Genomic DNA, 21,544 nt, shown 5'->3' with positions numbered 1-21,544 from the left:
GCAGATGACTTCGGTGGCCTCGGATCTGAACGGGGGTAGGCGGACTCTCTGGGTTCTTCCGGCGAGGAACAAGATGATCCACTCCAGTGCCTTCTCTTGGATTCCGATGTTGCTGAGGCGCTGCACTAGGGTGCGGTGGCAGACAGTGTCGAACGCTGCGGAGAGGTCCAGGAGGATGAGGGCCGCTGTCTCCCCGTTGTCTAGCAGGGATCTGATGTCGTCAGTGGCTGCGATGAGGGCGGTCTCGGTGCTGTGGTTGGCTCGGAAACCGGAATGCGAGTAGTTGAGGGATTCGTTCGTCTCGAGGAAGACGGCCAGCTGTCTGTTGACTGTCTTCTCGATGACTTTGGCAGGAAAGGGAGGAGTGAGATGGGGCGGAAGTTCTTGAGGTCGGTGAGGTCCGCTGTAGGTTTCTTTAGGAGGGCGTTGAGCTTGGCGTGCTTACAGCTTTCTGGGAAGGTGGCGGTGTTGAAGGAGGTGTTGATGATGTCCCGCAGTTGGGGTCCAATGATGGAGTCGGCTTTGTTGAAGACGTGGTGGGGGCAGGGGTCGGTTGGAGATCCGGAGTGGATGGTGTTCATTGTGCGGGTGGTGTCTTCGGTGCTGATCGGGGTCCAGGCGCAGAGGGTGGTGGTGGGGGGCGTTGGTTCGGTGGTTGGTGCACCGAAGCTGTTGTGTATTTCGGCGATCTTGCGGTGGAAGAACGAGGCGAGTGAGTCGCAGAGGTCTTGCGAGGGAGTGATGTTGTTGTTTCCGGCGCTTGGGTTGGAGAGCTCTTTGACTTTGCTGAAGAGTTCCTTGCTGTTGGGGGCGTTGTTGTACAGTCGTTCTTTGAATGCTGTCTTCTTGGTGGTGCGGATACCCTGGTGGTGTTTGCGGGTGGCGTGCTTGAGGGCAGTCATGTTGTCTGGTCGTTGCGCCAGGCTTTCTCGAAGGAGCGGCAGTTCCTCTTGAAGTTCTTAAGTTCTTCGGTAAACCAAGGGGCTTTCTTGCTGCTGTGTCTGCTGGGAGTGGTCTTCAGTGGTGCGAGGACGTCTGCGCATTTGGTGATCCACTGTGTGAGGTTGCTGGCTGCTTCGTTGGGGTCCGTTGTGCTGGCGGGAGGGTTCTGGCTGAGGGAGGTGGTGAGATGGTTGGCGGTGATCTTGTTCCAGCTCCTGCGAGGAACCTGTTGCGGGTGGTTGTGGGACGTTGTTCTTCTGAAGCTGAAGTGGACGCAGCTGTGATCCGTCCAATGGAGTCCAGTGGAGTGGCTGAAGGTGATGTACTTGCTGGAGGAGAAGACTGGGTCAAGCGTGTGGCCGGCGTAGTGGGTGGGGGTGTTCACCAGTTGCTTGAGTCCGAGGTTGGCGAGGTTGTCCAGCAGGGTGGTGGTGTTGCTGTCTTTGTTGTTCTCCAGGTGGAAGTTGAGGTCCCCTAGGAGGATGTAGTCAGCGGAGGGGAGGGCGTACGGGCTGGTGAAGTCGGCGATGTCTTCGCTGAATTGGGTGCGTGGTCCCAGGGGTCTGTAGATGAGGGTGCCACTGAGGATGGTCTTGGGGTCGGTGCGTATCTGGAAGTGGAGGTGTTCGGTGGCGGTGAAGGTGTCGTCGGTGCTGGTCGTGATGCGGATGGTGTTCTTGTGTACGATGGCGATGCCTCCTCCAGTCTGGTTGCCGCGGTCCCTCCGGGTGATCTTGTATCCGTCCGGGATGGCGATGGCGATGTCGGGCGCAGAGGAGGCGTTCATCCAGGTTTCCTTGAAGAAGGCGACGTCTGGTGATGTTGTGTCGAGCAGGTTCCAGAGTTCGACGGCGTGTCTGTGGACAGAGCGGGTGTTGAGTAGGATGCACTTGAGGTAGTTGCTGCTGGTGCTCGGCTTGGCGGGTGCGGTGCAGGGCCGGAGGCAGGTGAATTTGCAGTCTTGGCAGGTGAAGGGTCCGTGGGTGCGTTTCGGGGTGGCTCAGCAGCAGGCGGGGGTTCGGCTGGCATTGAGTGCGTTGAGGGTGGCGGCGTCGTAGGTCCGTCGTGTGGTCTGGCGTCGACGAGAAATCCCACCTAGCCACAATGAAGGCCATGCTTAATGCAGCAGCTAGACTTATAGCAGACAAACAACACTTAGACCACATCATCCACATTCTCTCAAAACTTGGATGGATCCCAATTGAAGGAAGATGCATTTTTAAGACATCCTTTATTATACACAAAATCTGCACCTAGGAACTCCATAATGCTTACCAAAAAAAACCTGAGAACATCAAGAATTAATCATATGCTACGGAGCTCAGATACAATGTTTGTGGAACCCTCCAGATTCCGGAAAGATAGTCATATGCACACTCCTTTAATGGAAAGAATCCTAGAATCTAGAACTCCCTTCCATCAGATATGCACAAATCCGTCCACTGCAAACTTTAAGAAAATCGGCAAAAGCATTACTTACCGAAGGGGAAATAAATCCCACATTCCTCAACAATCCCAGTAAGAACTTGAGTAAACCAGTACAACCCCTCCTAAAATCAGGCAGAAGCACAACATACCCCAACAGCACACTTGCTAACAGTCATACTATGCAACTTACTGGGTATAACAGTACACCTACTGGAGCCGCCAGCTAGTATGTAACCATTAACTTCCTAATGGCATCATGTGAATATATTCACTGAAAAACAACAAAGGTTACAGGGACGTTCTAGTTGGGATCAAATTTCACTCGTATAAAACCAGTGAAAATTCAGCAGTTATAGTTACCTGAGCCAACTATAACTTACGTCCCTGCAATGCACTGGTTATGACCTCACCTACTACAACTCTCATGACCTGGTTAGTGACATCACTGATGTCATCTCAAATTATATCACTGATGACATCACAGGTGACATTAGCCAGCGATTGTGAGTGTTTTCTAAAAGTGTAAGAGTGTTAAACATATATACTAAGGTACTACAAAAGATACATTTGAATACTTTGTGTTCTACTAATAAGTGATACCATTTCTAACCTATATAATGTGTGTGACTGTGTGTATCCGTATGTAAGTGGGTGTGTGACTGGTTGTGTGAGTGGTTATATGGGTGAACAAGTGGGTGAGTGAGTGGCAATATGGGTGGGTAAGTGGGTGTGTAAGTGGCTGTATGGGCGAGTTAGAGGGTATTTGGCTGAGTGGTTGTGGGAGTGACTGTATAAGTAAGTGAGTAGACACGTGAGTGCTTGAATGCTTTAATAACTCAATTTGTCCACTATGACAAAAGTTTGCGGGTTTCGGAGTGACAAAGGAGATGACTGCATACTTTTCTCACACAACACTTACGGAGATACCCTAAACACTGGAAGGACTGCAAATAGTATTATTGATCATGTAATAGTATCTGTCAATATCGCGAATCTTTGTTCTACCCCATGGATTGACGAATTGTCCCCGAGTGAGCACAACTGTATTATCATGCCATTGCTTGTGAGGGGGAATAAATTAGTAGTACCACAAACCGCTATCTGTAGTATTGCCCAGTGCAGACCAGATGGCACCAGAATTAGATGGAAAGGCATCAACTCAGGTGAAATTTTAAAAATATTGTACTAGAATGTGGTAATGTGGTAATGAGATTTATGATAGTTTAGAAATTGAAGTTGAACCAGCTAAGATACTATCTAATTTTAGTACAATCAATGATTCCATTTCTAAAATATTTACTGCACCACCGTGCACATGCAGACCAGGGGCTGGTTTAATCATTCCTGTACCGACTCACTGAATCAGTTGAAACTTGCACTCGCCCAGGGATAAGGTATTAATACAAAAACAAAGATTAGAATATAAATCAAACTTAAAACGGAGGAAGAGGGAACTCCAAGAGGAGGAATGGGATAATCTTCCGCAAGCTGCGGACTCATCTAATAATAAGTTGTTCTGGGAAACTGTGAACTCGTCATTCCTTAAAAATGAATCTTTCCCACAACGTCTGTGCCAAGTCAGCTGCGAGGCACACTTCACTAGCATTTTTAACCCATGCAATACAGTTATAAACGATCCTGCTAACCAAAGTAAATGGCCCACCATTAATCTAAATATTACCCTTGATGAGGTTGAGCTAGGTATTGGAAGCAGCAAAGGGGGAAAAGCACCATGCCCGGATGGTGTACCCATCAATGTTTATAAACCTGTCCCTGAATTAAGGGGCCCGATTGTATCAAGAGTTTTCAATGCTGCAGTAACAGAGGGAGCTCCCACTACCTGGGGTGAATCTGTTATTATCCCCATTTATAAAAAGGGGAATAAATCAGAAGCCAAGAACTATCAGCCAATTTCCCTACTAGACTCATCAGTAAAGATCATGAGGAGGGTTTTACTAGCAAGACTGGAAGAGTGGGTTGTGGAGAATGGTATATTGTCACAGGCCCAATATGGTTTTAGAAAGGGGATGGGGACGATAGAACAGTGTATTAACCTAGAGCTTTTAATTGGAAAATATACATGTGCTAAACAGGGACAGCTTTTTTTATGCTTTGCTGATCTTAGTAACGCCTTCAATTTACGCTATACTCTGGCCAGTTTTACTTAACCTCGGTGCCCCGGAACCCATTGTTCACATTTTAGCCAGGATATATGAGAAATTATCGACTAGTGTCCGGTATGGCCAAAGGGGCAAATGCACCCCTAATTTTAATGTAAAACGTGGTTTGTGCCAAGGCTGTGTCTTAGCACCATTGCTTTTTACCTTATTTATTAATGAAGTAGACACAGCCCTTAAAATGATATAAGCGGATTCCCCCCAAGCTGAGGGCCAGGATGTCCCAGTCCTGCTTTATGCAGACGACGCAGTGCTCTTATTCAGAACACCGGTAGGCCTTCAGATGTTAATTGATGGGTTCGCAGATTTTATTAACGGGAGGAAGCTGCTGATCAGCACGGCCAAAACATATACAATGGTCTGTGGTTTGAAACACAGGAATATGAAATCCTTTTTTATAGAGGGCAAAAAGTGCAAAATGTAGATCATTTTTGTTATTTAGGGTTATCTTTTGCTAGTGACGGAAAATGGAACCGTGAAATGTCCAATGTCCAGACTAAGATGACCAAACGTGTGCATGGGGTCTTTAGGTTCGCATTACTGGGGGATCGCCGCATTAAAGACATGACGTACATCTATAAAGCTAAGAGAGCCTGTGTTGCACTATATGGGGCAGGTTTTTGGGGTCACCACCCCAGTCAAGAATTGCAAACCGAGGAAAATTCCTTTTTAAAAAAGCTTTTTTGTCTGCCAGCCTCAACATCCTCTGAACTAATCCACTGGGTTTTACTAGCAAGACTGGAAGAGTGGGTTGTGGAGAATGGTATATAGTCACAGGCCCAATATGGTTTTAGAAAGGGGATGGGGACGATAGAACAGTGTATTAACCTAAAACTTTTAATTGGAAAATATACATGTGCTAAACAGGGACAGCTTTTTTTATGCTTTGCTGATCTTAGTAGCGCCTTCGATTTACGCTATACTCTGGCCAGTTTTACTTAACCTCGGTGCCCCGGAACCCATTGTTCACATTTTAGCCAGGATATATGAGAAATTATCGACTAGTGTCCGGTATGGCCAAAGGGGCAAATGCACCCCTAATTTTATTGTAAAACGTGGTTTCTGCCAAGGCTGCGTCTTAGCACCATTGCTTTTTACCTTATTTATTAATGAAGTAGACACAGCCCTTAAAATGATATAAGCGGATTCCCCCCAAGATGAGGGCCAGGATGTCCCAGTCCTACTTTATGCAGACGACGCAGTGCTCTTATTCAGAACACCGGTAGGCCTTCAGATGTTAATTGATGGGTTCGCAGATTTTATTAACGGGAGGAAGCTGCTGATCAGCAAGGCCAAAACATATACAATGGTCTGTCGTTTGAAACACAGGAATATGAAATCCTTTTTTATAGAGGGCAAAAAGTGCAAAATGTAGATAATTTTTGTTATTTAGGGTTATCTTTTGCTAGTGACGGAAAATGGAATCGTGAAATGTCCAATGTCCAGACTAAGATGACCAAAAGGGTGCATGGGGTCTTTAGGTTCGCATTACTGGGGGATCCCCGCATTAAAGACATGACGTGGATCTATGACGTTACAACGCGTTATTTTACAACGCAGACCGTTACAACGCAGTTTTTACAACGCAGGTACCATTACAATGCATGCCATTACAGCGCATGTCATTACATAGCAGATACTATTACAACGAATGCCGTTACATCGTAAGTATAGGTAAGTATATCTTTTTTTTTTTTAATTTAATAAAGTTAATTTAATTAATTTAAATTAATAAATATAAATGAAAATTTTTAAATACATTAATTAATTTAATTTAATTTAATTATAGTAATTTAATTAATATTAAAATTGTATTTAATTTAATATATTTAATATAATATAATTAATGAGTTATAATAAATTTATAAATAGTAAATAATATAATGTAATTTATTACAATAAAAATAATTTAAATACAATTAAAATAATACTTAATAAAATTTAATTTAATATAATTAAAGAAATTTAATTGATTTTAAAAATTGTAAATAATATTATTTAATTATAATAAATAAAATTTATAAAAAAAGTAATAATTTAATTTAAGTAATGTAATTCAATAAATTTTTTAATTGTAAATATTGTAATTAATTTAATTACATTTAATTAAATTAATTTAATTAATTTTAAGTCGTAATACCCCTGTACCCCAAAAACCAAACCTAGCCCTAAAACCTAAAAATACCCCTGTACCCCAAAAACAAAACCCAGCCCTAAAACCTAATACCCCTGTACCCCAAAAACCAAACCCAGCCCTAAAACCTAAAAATACCCCTGTACCCCAAAAACCAAACCCAGCCCTAAAACCTAATACCCCTGTACCCCAAAAACCAAACCCAGCCCTAAAACCTAAAAATACCCCTGTACCCCAAAAACCAAACCCAGCCCTAAAACCTAAAAATACCCCAAAATTACTTAAATTAATATATTAATATTTTATTTTATTTTTAATATTAATTAAATTAATAAAATAATGTAAAATAAAATTAAATAAAAATAATATACTTACCTATACTTACGATGTAATGGCATGCGTTGTAATAGTATCTGCTATGTAATGGCATGCATTGTAATGGTATTTGCGTTGTAAAAGTTGCGATGTAATGGTAGTGCGTTGTAAAAGTTGCGTTGTAACGGTGCAATACCCATGACGTACATCTATAAAGCTAAGAGAGCCTCTGTTGCACTATATGGGGCAGGTTTTTGGGGTCGGAATTGCAAACCGAGGAAAATTCCTTTTTAAAAAAGCTTTTATGTCTGCCAGCCTCAACATCCTCTGAACTAATCCACTGTGAAGTGGGGCTCAATTACCTGTCAGACCTGATCGCACCGAGACCCCTACTGTTGTGGAGAACATTATGGTCAAAAAAGGAGACTGTATTTACTAATTCAATTATCAATGACTGCCTGCCTGCGATTGGACAACCGTTTTAAGATTCCCTGGCTTAAATATTTAGTTAATACCTACAGAGGTCTATTCAATCTGATGATCCTGGAAAACCCAAATAACATAACAGGATTATCTAAACAGGAGATAAAGAATACCTTCCTATATCATTAGAAAGAGTGCAGGCTGAGAACAGTGGGGAAGCAAACCACGTACCAGCTTTAATATCTATATCTATATATATATATATATCTATATATATATATATATATATATATTATATTTTGATGGCTTTGGAAGCTATCAAACACTTGTCATGAGACCCTCCCATCGTTTTGTTTTAACAAGAATGAGACTAGGCCTTGTCCACCACTTAGGGGTGTTCCCCACAATGAAACAGCAACCAGCTTACCCGTGCCCATGTGATGGGCACACTAAGCAAAGCACCTTGCACTTTTTACTTTTATGTGACCTGTACTTGAATTTTATAATGGTCTATCTTAAACCATTGTTCAAGAAATATAACGGCAACACCATTAATGCTGCTATGAGCCTATAGTTTACACTAAGGGAGCCTGATATTTGGTTTTATGCTGCAACATTTAAGATCAAATAATGCTAGGAAAAGTATGATGTTTTAATGAAATTTTGAACCATAATTGAATTCTTGCTGCTTTTAATGAATTTGAAACAGCCATCAGCCCCCCGTGACCATGGGATGGGCATATTAATAGAGTACCTTGCACTTTCCATTTCCATGTACTTGAATATTAGAATTGTCTATATAAAATCATTCTTTATGAAATGTAACACCAAAATCACTAATGCTGCTATGAGTTTATTTTTTATACTAAGAGAGCCGAGATTAGTTTTTATGTTGCAACATTTATTTTAAGTACAATTAATGCTACGAAAAGTACGATGTTGTAATGTAATTTTGAACTATGATTACATTTTTGTTGTTTTTAATGAATCTGGACTTTGAATCTATATATGTACATCTGCTTTTATGGTTGCTACATTTTAACCGAACAAAGCTTATCGAACTGAACTGGGTGGGTAAGTGGCTGTGTAATTGGCTGTATGGGCGAGTCAGAGGGTATTTGGCTAAATGAGTGGGTGTTGGAGTGACTGTATAGGTAAGTGAGTAGACATGTGAGTGATTGTATGGATGTGTGAATGGGTATGTAAGTGGGTGTGTGAGTGGCTCTGTTGAGAGGTTGTATGAGTGAGTAACTGGGTGTGTGAGTGGATGCATGGGTGAATGAGTGGGAATAGCTGTACAGGTGAGTGAGTGGCTGTGTGAGAGTGTATGGGTGAGTAGGTGGCAGTGTCAGTAGGTGTATGGGTAAGTGAGTGGCTGTGTGTATGAGCGAATGGTTGTGTGAGTGGCTCTGTGGATGTGTGAGTGGTGGGATTGGTAGGACAGTGGGTGTATGAGAGGTTGTGTGGGGGTGTGAGTTGGTGTGAGTGGTTAAGTGGATGTCATGAGTGATGTCACTGACCATGTTATGAGTGATGTAATGTGAGAGGTCATAAGAAGTGCATTGCAGGGGCGTAAGTTATAGTTATCCCAGCTAATTATAACTGCTGAATTTCACTGGTTTTGCACAAGTGAAATTTGAACCTGACTAAAACGTCCCTTAGATTTTTTCATTAAATTCTAGAGTTTTTTATTAAAGCTGTTTCCTAACTATAACGTCCCTGTAACCTTTGGCTTTTTTAGTGCATTTTTAAGTTTTTAAACTTTATTTCCTAACCGTAACCACGGAGGAGGAGTGTGTGAGTGGGGGCTTGAGCGTCTCAATGGGTGGGTGGGTGTGTGAGTGTCTCAGTGAGTGTCTCAGTGGGTCTGTAAGTAGGTGGGAGAGTGGCAGAGTCAATCTGTGAGTGAGTTGATGAGGTCATCCTGTCCAGCTTGCCCGCAGTCCTGTACACTCTGCTGTCTTTAGTTTTGTGCCTTCTCTGCTCATTTTCTGCCTCTTCTCTGCTCATTCCTGCCCTCTAATGTGCCTCTTTCTGCCTGTTATTTTGCTTCTTTCTATTCGTTTCTGACCTTTCTTTTGACTCTTTCTGCCCGTTTCAGACATTTTTTTTTTACCTCCTTCAGCTTATTTCTGTCCTTTATTCTGACGTCGCATCCACAGCCCCAAGCTACTCTTAGGGGTGATAGTGCTGCGCTATAAAAATGCTGATTGGTTGATTTTCCCTGCACTACACTATTGGTGTGAGATAGACTGAATTAAACTGTTTTCAGTTTTCTACATTAATCAGGGAACAACAAAATGATTTGTACTTGTTTTGTGTACATTTTATTTTTTATTCCCTTTCTACACAAGTGCAGAGTTTCGATTAATTGGCCCACATAGCTACCACTATTTCAGAATCAACACGGACATAAAACTGACATCACGCCCCTTGAAAGAGATGTCACATTTTGTGAGCACCATATATTGGTCGCCAATAAAAGCTACATAAGAGGGGTGAAACCAAAAGCATATGGATTCAATGAAGGTTTAAGAAAAAAAAATTCTAGTGCATTTCGTTTTTTCACCCAATGCAGGAAATAAATAGTGCTCCTTTCAAAGGGAGCAACACTGCGCCGCCCGTAGGTCACCGGCTTTAAATGAACAGGGAGCCATGAAAAAGCCACATAACCCTGCCTTCACCTGCCTGAAATGAAAGGCTGCACGTGGCATAAATCACGCTTGTTTGGCTCTCGTTACTAGAGCAGCCTTACAGGGCTTTTACGGCTGTTCTAGATTAGTCAGAGCGGGCCTCATTCTAGGTACTCTGTGGAGTGGAGGCAGCTGTGATTGTGCGCACATCACTGGACAGATGGGACAAGTGTAAGAGAAGCACACGCAGAAAGATAGTGTGTGTCAATACTTTTATCGCTGTGCGTCTGCGTGTCAGATTGTGTATGTGTATGAATGTGATTGTGTAGGTTAGATTTTGTTGGATTTAAATCGAGTCACATCATTTTGGTCTCTGTGCAAGAAAGAGAAATAGATTGTGGTGTATATCAGGTTGTGTGCGAGTGAGGCCCACACTAAGGCCGGCCATACTTCAGTGAGGCTGCAGCAAGGCCCTGAAGGAGTGCAACTGTGAGCTGTACACGTGCACAAGGTGAGGCCTATTTCACATGCACTCGGTTACCCTTTCACAATACAGTGCTTTCATACCAGGGCACCTGACTTTGAGGCGTCTGCACAGCCTTTAGAAGCTGTTGTGTGTAGGAAAAGGTGAAGTGACTGGAAGCAGGGTGTGCACCCTTAGCAAAAATGCAGATATAACATTACTTTTTGTTCACTGCTGCCTTCACAATAATCCCTATTCATCATCTAAAAAGGCAAGCAATGTGAATCGGGGTATGTGAGGTATCGCTTCTTTGGTAAGGGAAAGGACACTAGAGCCAGAGATGGCAGGTATCCGGGAGCCTCTGAACATGCAGGCAGTGCTGCGCCTTGAGACCTGAGCAGCCCCAGCACCTATAAACCTTAACTGTCGTGTGCCACCCTTGCCTTTCGTCACACCATGCATCTGCAGAGGAGTTGTGCACGTCCAGCGGCAAGCAGCGCAGCTTGGATTGGATCAGGATTTGGACTGCTCTTTAAGGCCGGGCTCTGTGCAGAGAACTTCCCAGCACCCCAGACAAGATTTATTAGAGTAAGCTTCACTGGAAAGGAGGAGCTGAGACATTAACCAAGTCATTGGCAGTGGCTATTGCTCGGTGCATTGCATGTGACTTTTCTATCGGTGCTCTTGTGCTCCCCTCAGTGGAGTGATCTGCGCCACTCTCCTAGAAATGTACAAATTGTTGCGAATTACAAACGGCGCCGGTGCGATCGGAGTGAGATCGTGCAGGGGAACAGGTTTGGCCTTCATCCACAGGATCACTTACAGAGCACGAGCAATCCGAGAAGTATGAACAGCCAGCCAGTACGCCCTTACCTACTAAAAGTACTCACCATTTCCCCATAATTCTCAGGTGTGTGCGGAAGGAAGGAAGGAGTAGGATCGCCAAGGGCTCCACATCACGGAAAACCTGAGAAGGACACAAACAGCCCTCGGAGGGTCCGTGAGCCCCCTCCTTTTCTTTCCTTTTCTAATGCCCTCACCCACCGGGACCTAGCAAATCCTTGGGCTAAAGTGAAAACAAACTCGGCAAACAGAACATTTTTGTGTGTGTTAGTTTTGCAGTGGATTTGAGCATGCACCTGAGATTTCGTGGCACAATTGGGAAAAAAATGTCTTTTAAACCCCACTGGGGTCCCTGTGGGACCCTTCCACACCTGACGTAGGGGTCAGGGTATTCCTACCCTGCCTCTTTTTCTTTAAAGTTTTTTGTGGGACTCCGCTTTCAGCCAAGTCCCAAGATGACTGACAACTTTTCCTGCTTGAAGTGTTTCGGCCAAGTAGATTTCAGCACGGGGACTGTTAGATTCATGGAGGATTCACACACCCAGTTAAACAAACTTGAAAACTTTGTTTTCGGTTAATATCTGTAAATCTACTGATCAGATTTACATCAAATCACAAAAAGGCCTCTTTCTGGACCAAGAGCTAGCTTCCTCCCAAAATTGGCGTAATTCCATCCAGCAGTTCGTGCTGTAGTCATGCTCAAAATCCCTATGTGTATTAACACAGGGAAGACGTGTTTTGGGAACAATTCCCCTCCGTCCCCGCCCCCCCCCCCCCCATTTAACGGATCACCCCAATGCTTTCCAGACAGCAGCTGAAGTAAGTTTCACATTTATTGAGAACATTTTGTGAAGATTCGTCAAATGGCACCGAAGATATAGGCAAGTCAAAAACGCTTTTCCTATGGAAACAAGGTCCTAACTACAGCTACCTACGGACGACTGCCAGTATATATAAATATATATAAATAAATATATATATGTATATATATATAAAATATATATGTTTTTAATATGGCGGGAGACACAACAAGTGCTGAGAATTTTATCAGTGAACTCAATGATTTAAACCTGCAATTCACATCTGACATAAGTGCAAAAAGTATATGTTTTCTGGATGTGGAAGATAAGACACTGCATACACTACTACATCGCAAACCCACAGCATGGAACAATTTTACTTTCGAGCAGCTTCCACCTGCAACATACGGTGCTAAGTATACCATATGGTGAAATGTTGCCCATTCGCAGGGTGTGTAGCAATGATGAGGATTTAAACTTACCACAACAAGAATGTAAACTGAGATTCCTGGCAAGAGGCTATGGACACAAGGTTATAGATCAAGCCATTGCACGTACTAAAGCTATGATTTGCTGTTTAAACCTACATGTAGTAAGATAAGACAGTCTACAGTCAAGGGCAACACGACCAACAGTCCCAGGCTGATCCTAACCTATAATAAACAAAGGAATAGCCTCATGAAAATAATCAAAAAGAAATGGCACCTTGTTCGGAGTGACCCAATAATAGGGGATAAAATGCCAGCTTCCCCCATTATTACATTCAGAAAAGCGTGCAGTACTAGTGACCACTTAGTCAGTCTCTGTTAACACCAATTGGCTCACTAAACGTAAAGGATTTGTGAGGTGTTCAACATGCAAAGCATGTAAATATGGAGAAAATAAGACCACATTCCATACACCGTTTAATGACAAGCCCAGCACTATTAGTAAGTTGTTAACTTGCAAATCTGAATTTGCAGTTTATGTACTTGAATGTACGTGCGGACTAAGATATGTTGGCAGTACTCGTCTCCAAGTTCATAAGAGGATATTTCAGCATTTACGGGCTATTGCTAACAACGATAGTTCATATCCGTTAGCCCAGCACTTCAACGAAATACATATCAAGGACTTAAATCAGTTGAAGTATTATGTAGTTGTGTTGATAGCGTTAAGACGGGGAGGAAACAGATGTAATTCTCAGGAGCCTTCAGACGAAATATATCTTAGAGCAAGACAGCAAGAATCTGCACGGTTTGAATACAACTGAAGATGTATACACGTGGCTATGAAAATAATACTCTATATTGAAACCAGAAGCTTGTAAATATGTTAAGTAATTTTAGTCTGCCCCTTCCACCTTTTTTAAGTAAAACTGTTTTTATCAGTAGCTCAATGGGCTCATGGTACACTGCTAAAACAAATTTGCACTAGGCATGGTGACACTTTATGGATGATCGAAAAGGAAATGTATTTATTCATTTGCACTTTAGGCACTTTTTAGAGCACACTTTGCACATATCATGTACTGTACTTTGGTGCCCAAACACACATAAATGTGTGGGTCCTAAAATAGTTTAAAATCCTCAAATAAAGGGAACACATACGCAATCCTGGATTATCCAGAAATAAATTGCAAGCGTGAACAATAAAAACACTAGTTCTGCGATATGACCACATTTCTATCATTGGTTCATTTGAACAATATGTATTTATACAGGTATTGTTATAATTCTGTTAAAATTGCATAAATAGAGATTGAAAAATATTAACAATCAAATGATCAAATTTGCATTTAAGCAGCTAATAGGTGTAGAAGAGGTAGCAACAGGTGTTGCCATTATATGCATCCCTTTTAACAAGTGTTTTTATTATATTTATAAAATAAGAATTTTATGAATATTTATGAACATTATTTCGCACATGATGAAGGTAAAGAAACATTTATAATTATGTACTAAAGGTCGTGATAACGGCATTGTTGAAAACAGAGAACAACATGTTAGTCTGTTTTTCAGTTTTATTTTTCACTAAGCACTGTGTCACTTTAAAAACAGAAAAAAACATGAGCATGTCATGTGATCAAGGGCTCAGTGTAGCCCAAAACGCGTCATGGCGGCAGCAGGCACAAAATAAAGATTTGCAGCACATATCAAAGTGGAGTCCGTTCTATTCCTTACTGAAGAGTCAAAGGAAGGTTTTTTTGAAATAAATATATATATAACTACTTAACATATTTACAACATATCATTGTGAAATAAGACGGGAGTTTGATATTAAGGTTTTGATCAAAGTTCGATAAAATGTGATTGTAATGCTGAAAAATAAATGTAGATTGATCTGATGTTCCTCTTGTCATAGATTGTATGATATAGAAGTAAAGAAGCAACACAGGTTGACCGGCAGTACTCTTGTTTTTGGTGCACTATTTGTTAATTATTCTGGGTGGAAGGAAACAATACACAGCAACCACAAAAAGGACATTTATTGAAAAATAGCAAATGCTTCTGTTTGACCCAAGAGAATGATTAATAAGAGAGCAGGCTGGATATTATAGAGTTATTTGACAACATTTGCGGCATTTTGGAATTTATTTGGGTGATTGGACTACGTTTAACACTTTGCTCCATTATCTGAATGTACAAAGCAAAGGCAAATATTTATGAAAAGCAAACCAGGTGTCTTTGCTGATTACAGGTACAGGGTGGTACAGGGTACTCCAGGACTATTGTGATTATATCAGAAAGGTGGGTTTTTCAATGTCACGGTCATCACCTTCACTACTTCTGCCTGCTCCTTGATGCAGTGTGTTGCCACTAATAATCCTGTCACATGCTCCGATAACACAAAAGTGCTTCCAAAAGTGTAGGATTTTAATGCCTGGGGTAATCCAGATTAAGCTACCTTTTAACCATATTGGGTAAACTGTACTTCTACTGCCGGTTCCTACTCTACCACTATAGTAGTAACATGCCTCAAATTTACATTATTTCAGTCCTATATTAGAACATCATATTCCCAAATTTCCTGAAATGTTCAGAAATGTACCTAAATGATTGCTATGCTCACTGGGAACACCAAATCTGATATGCATCAATGTAAGCTAAACCATTCAAATGTATTTGCTGCTAGCTGACTAGCTCCCTCCTACCAACTAACAAAAATAATATAGCAAAGAATTTGAATAAATCTGCAGGCTTTTCTTCAAAATGTATGAAGTCAGCACTGCAGCGTATATCCATATCATCATATTTAAGGGAATACAAAAAATCGTAATACCTGTACTATGTTACTCTTGTGAAGGTAAGACATCAGAAGGCTAATCAGTATAGAACTTTGCTCTTTGTCTTGCATGAACTTGCTGATCCTGGAAAAAAACAATGTTAATATATTTAAAACACCTATGGCATAAGTGGATCTACACATGTATTAACTGGCATAACATCAGAAAAGAATAATGCTACGGTTAATAGGCTCTGGCCACAAACAACGGTACTATTTACAGTGTTTTGTAAACAAAGAGTCTTTAATGACTTTGGCTTAAATGACAATGCATCAGAACGTTATTTTAATGAATAGAACAGAATAGGTTACTTACCTTGGTAATGCTCTTTCTAGAGGATACTCCATCTAACTGTCAATTCATTACCTTATGAATGTCTCAATGTTCGACAATGTATCTAGCAAAGGGGGAAGGAAAAGGAGGGCCACCAACCTTTTGCTATTCCGCCTCTACATATGATGACATGAAGATGCATACTGGTGCAGCTACAATAATTAATTTTTCACTGACAGTGTGCCACAGCAAAGTAGAGCCTCTATTTACAACCAAAAGTCCACTCTACATACTAGAAAGCCAATGAGGTGGGAGGAGAGGTTGCGGAAGAGGGGAAATTTGGGGTGAGTTGGGCACACATAGAGGACCCTGAGGTTAGATACAGTGTTGGCCAGAAGGAGCATTACCGAAGATAATACTCCTGCCACCTAGTGTTGAGTTCAGATGTGTGCAAGTTGTTTTTCTTCTGAGAAAGCTTTCAAGTTACGAGATGGACTTTGACTCCTCTCTTAATGAATAATACACATGGACACTAACTCCATCATAGATTGCTTTTTGCACTGAAGGTGAGAAGTTGTATGGAATGCTGAATGATGGTAGCATGGTGCACCATACATATAGTGCAGTGTCAGCTAGGTAATAAGAGATGAAATCTGAAAACAGCACAGATGGATGCATGTGACTCTACAGGAAAATAAGTTACAATTAGATCCTTACACGGTAACATTTTCTGTTGGTAGCATGTGTGGCTATAAATACACCTGCTCTGCATAGACTCCAATATCAAAGCAGTACCCCCAACAAAGTTGGTAGGTCTGAGGACTGGACTTTAAACCAGGAAGTTTTGTAGGACTGGGCAAGCAAAATGATCTTCTCTGCAGACTTATGAATCAATGGAGTAGTGCCTGGTGAAATAGTAAAGTAAAGCCAGTTGCCCACATGGCAGATGTCCTAAACCAGAATGCCCTAAGCTAAAGCAGTAGTTACTGCCTTTTCTCTGACGGAATTAAATCCTTTTTACCCAAGGTATAACACAATTTGATTCAGAGGACAATCCAATGGGACAATATCTGTTTCTGGGCCTCTTATTTCTTTTGCACCAGTAAAACTAACAAACAGTCGGTCATTGAAAAATAACTCCTTTGTCTGTCAATATAGAAAGTAAGGCTCCACCATGGTCCCAATTGGTGTAGCTTCTTCTCCTCTTTATATGGATGTGGAGAAGGAATGTATGAAGCTCAATTGGCTGCCACATATGGGAAGATTACACCACTTTTAGGAGAAAGAATGAAGGAGTTCTAAGCACAGGTTTTTTCATGAAAAAAGGTTGTATAAGGATGCTACACTGACAAGTCTCTCTCTTTCCTTGTTTCTTTCTGGGTATACTATACACATAATAGGAGAACTTTACACAGTTGGTTAAATAGGCCTTTACCCCCAGTGACGCAAGTAAAAAGCATTTGCAATGCAATAGGTCACACATTATTAAAGTTTGAGCTATTGGTTGCATTATTTAGCAATGGTAATAGCTCAAACTTTAATAATGCAAGACCTATTGGATTGCAAATGCTTGTTTACAGAGACAATGGCTCAAAGTCCCACTTGCCCCAAAAGGCCTAAATGATTAATGCACCCGAGAAAGATGTCCTCAACTTTTCTCTAGGTCAACCAAGCTTACTGCATGGGGTACCAGAGGATCAAATTGGAGTAGGGAGGGCTAGAAGAAGGAAAGCCCTAGACAGACATTGCGCATGCAATGGCATGTTACAGAAACAGAAAAACCTAATTTAAGAAGCACGCGTTAACATTTAGACAAGAATAAATGTAAACTGAATGCTTTTTCGTAAAATAAAATCCAACAGCTCTACAATGAAAATCGGGTTCAACGTGAAAAGGCAATGTTGGCCTTCTTATTGTAAGAATAAAATAGCACATGCGTGTATTTACCCAGAAAGCAAAACAAAGGGGCAGAAGGCAGGGTAGCAGAAAGAGATCTCAACAAGAATTAGGTGCGAGTCTCGGCATGGACTCAACATCCTGTGATTCTGGGCAAATCACGTATTTGTCCCATGCTAAGAACTAGCACTGGACCATAGCCCTTTTTTAGGTCTCGTAGAGAGACCTATTGAGGTGAAACCAGAAAGTTAAATCAAGCGCATGTGCTCTCGTGACCGCGCTTAAGCCATCTGTTGCTTCCCCAGAACACCCGGCCTCACTTCTCCTCCCCCTAATTACACTTCTTTCACAGCCGCCAGGCTGCTGTCACTTAATCTCCCGAGTGCCCCACCCCCATCAGTGTCCTAACTACACTTCCAGTCCTCGCTGCCTCACCGCCTCCTCTCTATCCCTCTCTCTCCGTTCTTTTCCCATCTCCCCGTCCTCCCCTCTCCTTTTCTCAATATTCTTGATCTACCATCCACTCAATGTCTTTATTTACACGCTATCGTCTTTTGTCCAGCTCCTCGCCCTTTCAACCTTCCATATTCCGGCTCTGCTCTTTCTCACCACTTACTACATACGTCCTCTTGTACCTTTGTTCTTTCTCCCCTACCTCCTCACTTCCTTTTCTTCTTCTTTCCTCCCCTTTGTTTCTTTCCTCATTTCTTTGTTCGTCCCTTTCCCTCACACTTTCTCACTCACTCGCTCTGCAAGTCAATTTCCTACAAAACATTCCCAGCTACCGTTTACCCTATCAGATCTGAAATGCAGCCAGGAAACGAACCGCCCTAAAGCCTCAAACTTCACAGCAAATGTTTCTTCCAGACGCAGAACCCGCTGAAGCTTTTTCTGAAGTTGAAACAACGAAGCACAGATTCTGGACGGAAACCCTATGGCTGTTCATCTTTAGAGTTTCCTCAATTGCTTATAATTTGTCATCGAAATCAGGATCTGCATTCGCTTGCTCATCAAAAGGAGGTGACCTATATCTGGCTAATTAGAGACACTTTGATATAAAGGCTTCATACATTTTAAATAAAGGCTGGCTGATTATGTAGGGCGAGGGGCACCCCAGGTGTTCTTTGCAGGCACCCCGGATAGAAAGGTCTTCTGGGCACAGAGGGATGAGCACGAACCAATCAGCAGTGGGCATGATCATCAGCCCCAGCAACTGGAATCCATCGCGTTCATTATCAATATGAAGGAGGTGCAAATTAAGTACAACGTGCAACACACCTGCAAGTCGATTACATGGCAAAATGTATGTACATCTCGCATGTATAAAACTGCTCACTGTTAACTACCCCTAAGTCCAAACCTAAATTAATAATAACTGAATAACAGATCAGCGCAAAGGTGAACAAATTTGGTGAAAAATAATATTTTCTTCAATGTTATGCATGCCTCGAGAAAACATACGTTTTTGAATAAAATCACTGTCTACCATACAGTACCTAGGGATTTGAGTCCAGTCCATGGGTGATTGCATGGTAACGCTCAGTTACCACCCAATGTTTGCCCCGTTACACAAATTAGTACACGGCACTACTGCTATGCATTTTGTTAAGGCTTCTTTCTAGCAAAACGTGATCTTGTGCACAAACGTGATCTTGTGCACATCAAAGCCACCAGCCTCCCTCCCAAAGGCTTCCCCGGGGCTGGCCTCACTTCTCCTTCCCCCTAATTACTATATTTCACGGCTGCCAGGCCGTGAGCTACATCAAAGGGTTCGGCTCCCCGCCCCCTGCTTTTTCGTAGGAAATTTACAAGGCTAGCACATGGTCTTCTTTGCATGCTTTCACTAAGAATTGTTGTGATGACAGATTTGTCATAACAGTCTTGTTTTTTTTTTCGGCCGCCCGTACTTCCGTTTCACGGCCGGAAGGCCGTGTCTCCTTTTTTAAAACTTTTTTTTTAAATAAATGTGACTGTCCTCTCTTGTTGTCAACAGTATTCTTTACTTCTAATGACTGCCGATGTCATTGTATTCTTTCTTGTTATTGTAGGTGCCGTGTACTACTATCAGAGAGCTATTTGGCGTTCAGTCGCTCTTAAGTGTGCGGGTCATTTGCTCCTGTGCTGCCCGCCCCCTGCTCCACAGGCAGCCATCTGTTTGTCCTCCCGCACCCCCCGCACCCCCCCTCCCCAGTTTCCTTGTTCTCTTTCTTCTTTTCTGCTTGAGGCCTGGCCCCGCGTCATTTCCGTCATTCCTCGCAGTGTACTGTAATGTATGCGTCACACAGACATCGTTCAGACAAAATGATGCATTCTTAGGTTATACCGAGCCCTGTGAAAACAATTTCCAGCTTTTTGTGTACATTAGGGCATGCAGTGGACTATTAAAGTATACGTGGCACAGGGCAGCATGGCTTCACAGTTTTTACTGAACAGCCCTGGGACGGTGTGGCTTTACGGCTCATTTAAAAAAAAGGCATAAAGAGCAAACCGTGGTTATATTTTTGTTTAGTTTTTTTGTTATCTGTACCTCTTTTGCCATAAACGTCTTTGGGAATAACATATCTGTAAATGTATAAATACACTATTTGCAGTCTGGTATTATTTTCAAACCAGCAGCTTAATTGTAATTGAAAAATACACATCACCTTTATTCATTGTGTTCGTTTTTATTGTAGCTGCCATATACTACTATCAGAGAGCACTCTCCCCTCTCACCACTCTCCCCTTTCACCCCTCTCACCACTCTCCCCTCGCACCACTCTCTCTCCCCTCTCACCACTCTCTTTTCTCCTTCCTCTCCTTCCTCTCTTTCCTTACTCTCCCCTCTCCTCTCTACCCTCTCCTCTCTACCCTCTCCCCTCACTCTACCGCCCTCACGCCTTCACTCCACCTTCCTCACTCTACCACTATGCTGCCCTCACTCTACCGCCCTCACTCTACCACTCTACCGCCCCCGCCCTCACTCTATCTACCGCCCTCCCTCACTCTATCTACCGCCCTCACACACTCTACCGCCCGCCCTCACTCTATCTACCGCCCTCACACACTCTACCGCCCTCACACACTCTACCGCCCTCACACACTCTACCGCCCTCACACACTCTACCGCCCTCACACACTCTACCGCCCTCACACACTCTACCGCCCTCACACACTCTACCGCCCTCACACACTCTACCGCCCTCACACACTCTACCGCCCTCACACACTCTACCGCCCTCACACACTCTACCGCCCTCACACACTCTACCGCCCTCACACACTCTACCGCCCTCACACACTCTACCGCCCTCACACACTCTACCGCCCTCACACACTCTACCGCCCTCACACACTCTACCGCCCTCACACACTCTACCGCCCTCACACACTCTACCGCCCTCACACACTCTACCGCCCTCACACACTCTACCGCCCTCACACACTCTACCGCCCTCACACACTCTATCGCCCTCCCTCACTCTATCGCCCTCCCTCACTCTATCGCCCTCCCTCACTCTATCGCCCTCCCTCACTCTATCGCCCTCCCTCACTCTATCGCCCCCCCTCACTCTATCGCCCTCCCTCACTCTATCGCCCTCCCTCACTCTATCGCCCTCCCTCACTCTATCGCCCTCCCTCACTCTATCGCCCTCCCTCACTCTATCGCCCTCCCTCACTCTATCGCCCTCCCTCACTCTATCGCCCTCCCTCACTCTATCGCCCTCCCTCACTCTATCGCCCTCCCTCACTCTATCGCCCTCCATCACTCTATCGCCCTCCATCACTCTATCGCCCTCCATCACTCTATCGCCCTCCATCACTCTATCGCCCTCCATCACTCTATCACCCTCCATCACTCTATCGCCCTCCCTCTATCGCTCTCCCTCTATCGCCCTCCCTCTATCTATCACCCTCCGTCTATCTATCTATCTATCGCACTCACTATCTATTGCATCACCATAGCATCACT

General features: G+C 43.0%; 1 protein-coding gene across 1 annotated transcript in view; it reads right to left on the bottom strand.

The window, feature by feature from the left end:
- UTP20 (UTP20 small subunit processome component) overlaps window positions 1–21,544 on the bottom strand; it is a 1,022,377-nt gene that overhangs the window by 481,770 nt on the left and 519,063 nt on the right. Inside the window, exon 32 of the mRNA XM_086919130.1 lies at window positions 15,420–15,507. Within this exon, the coding sequence (XP_086775256.1) occupies window positions 15,420–15,507 (88 nt within the window). The remainder of the gene's footprint in view (window positions 1–15,419; window positions 15,508–21,544) is intronic.

The sequence above is a fragment of the Lissotriton vulgaris genome, chromosome 1_1 (assembly GCF_964263255.1).
Source record: "Lissotriton vulgaris chromosome 1_1, aLisVul1.2, whole genome shotgun sequence".
Classification (NCBI taxonomy): Eukaryota; Metazoa; Chordata; class Amphibia; order Caudata; family Salamandridae; genus Lissotriton; species Lissotriton vulgaris.
This window is presented reverse-complemented; position numbering and strand designations above follow the sequence as displayed.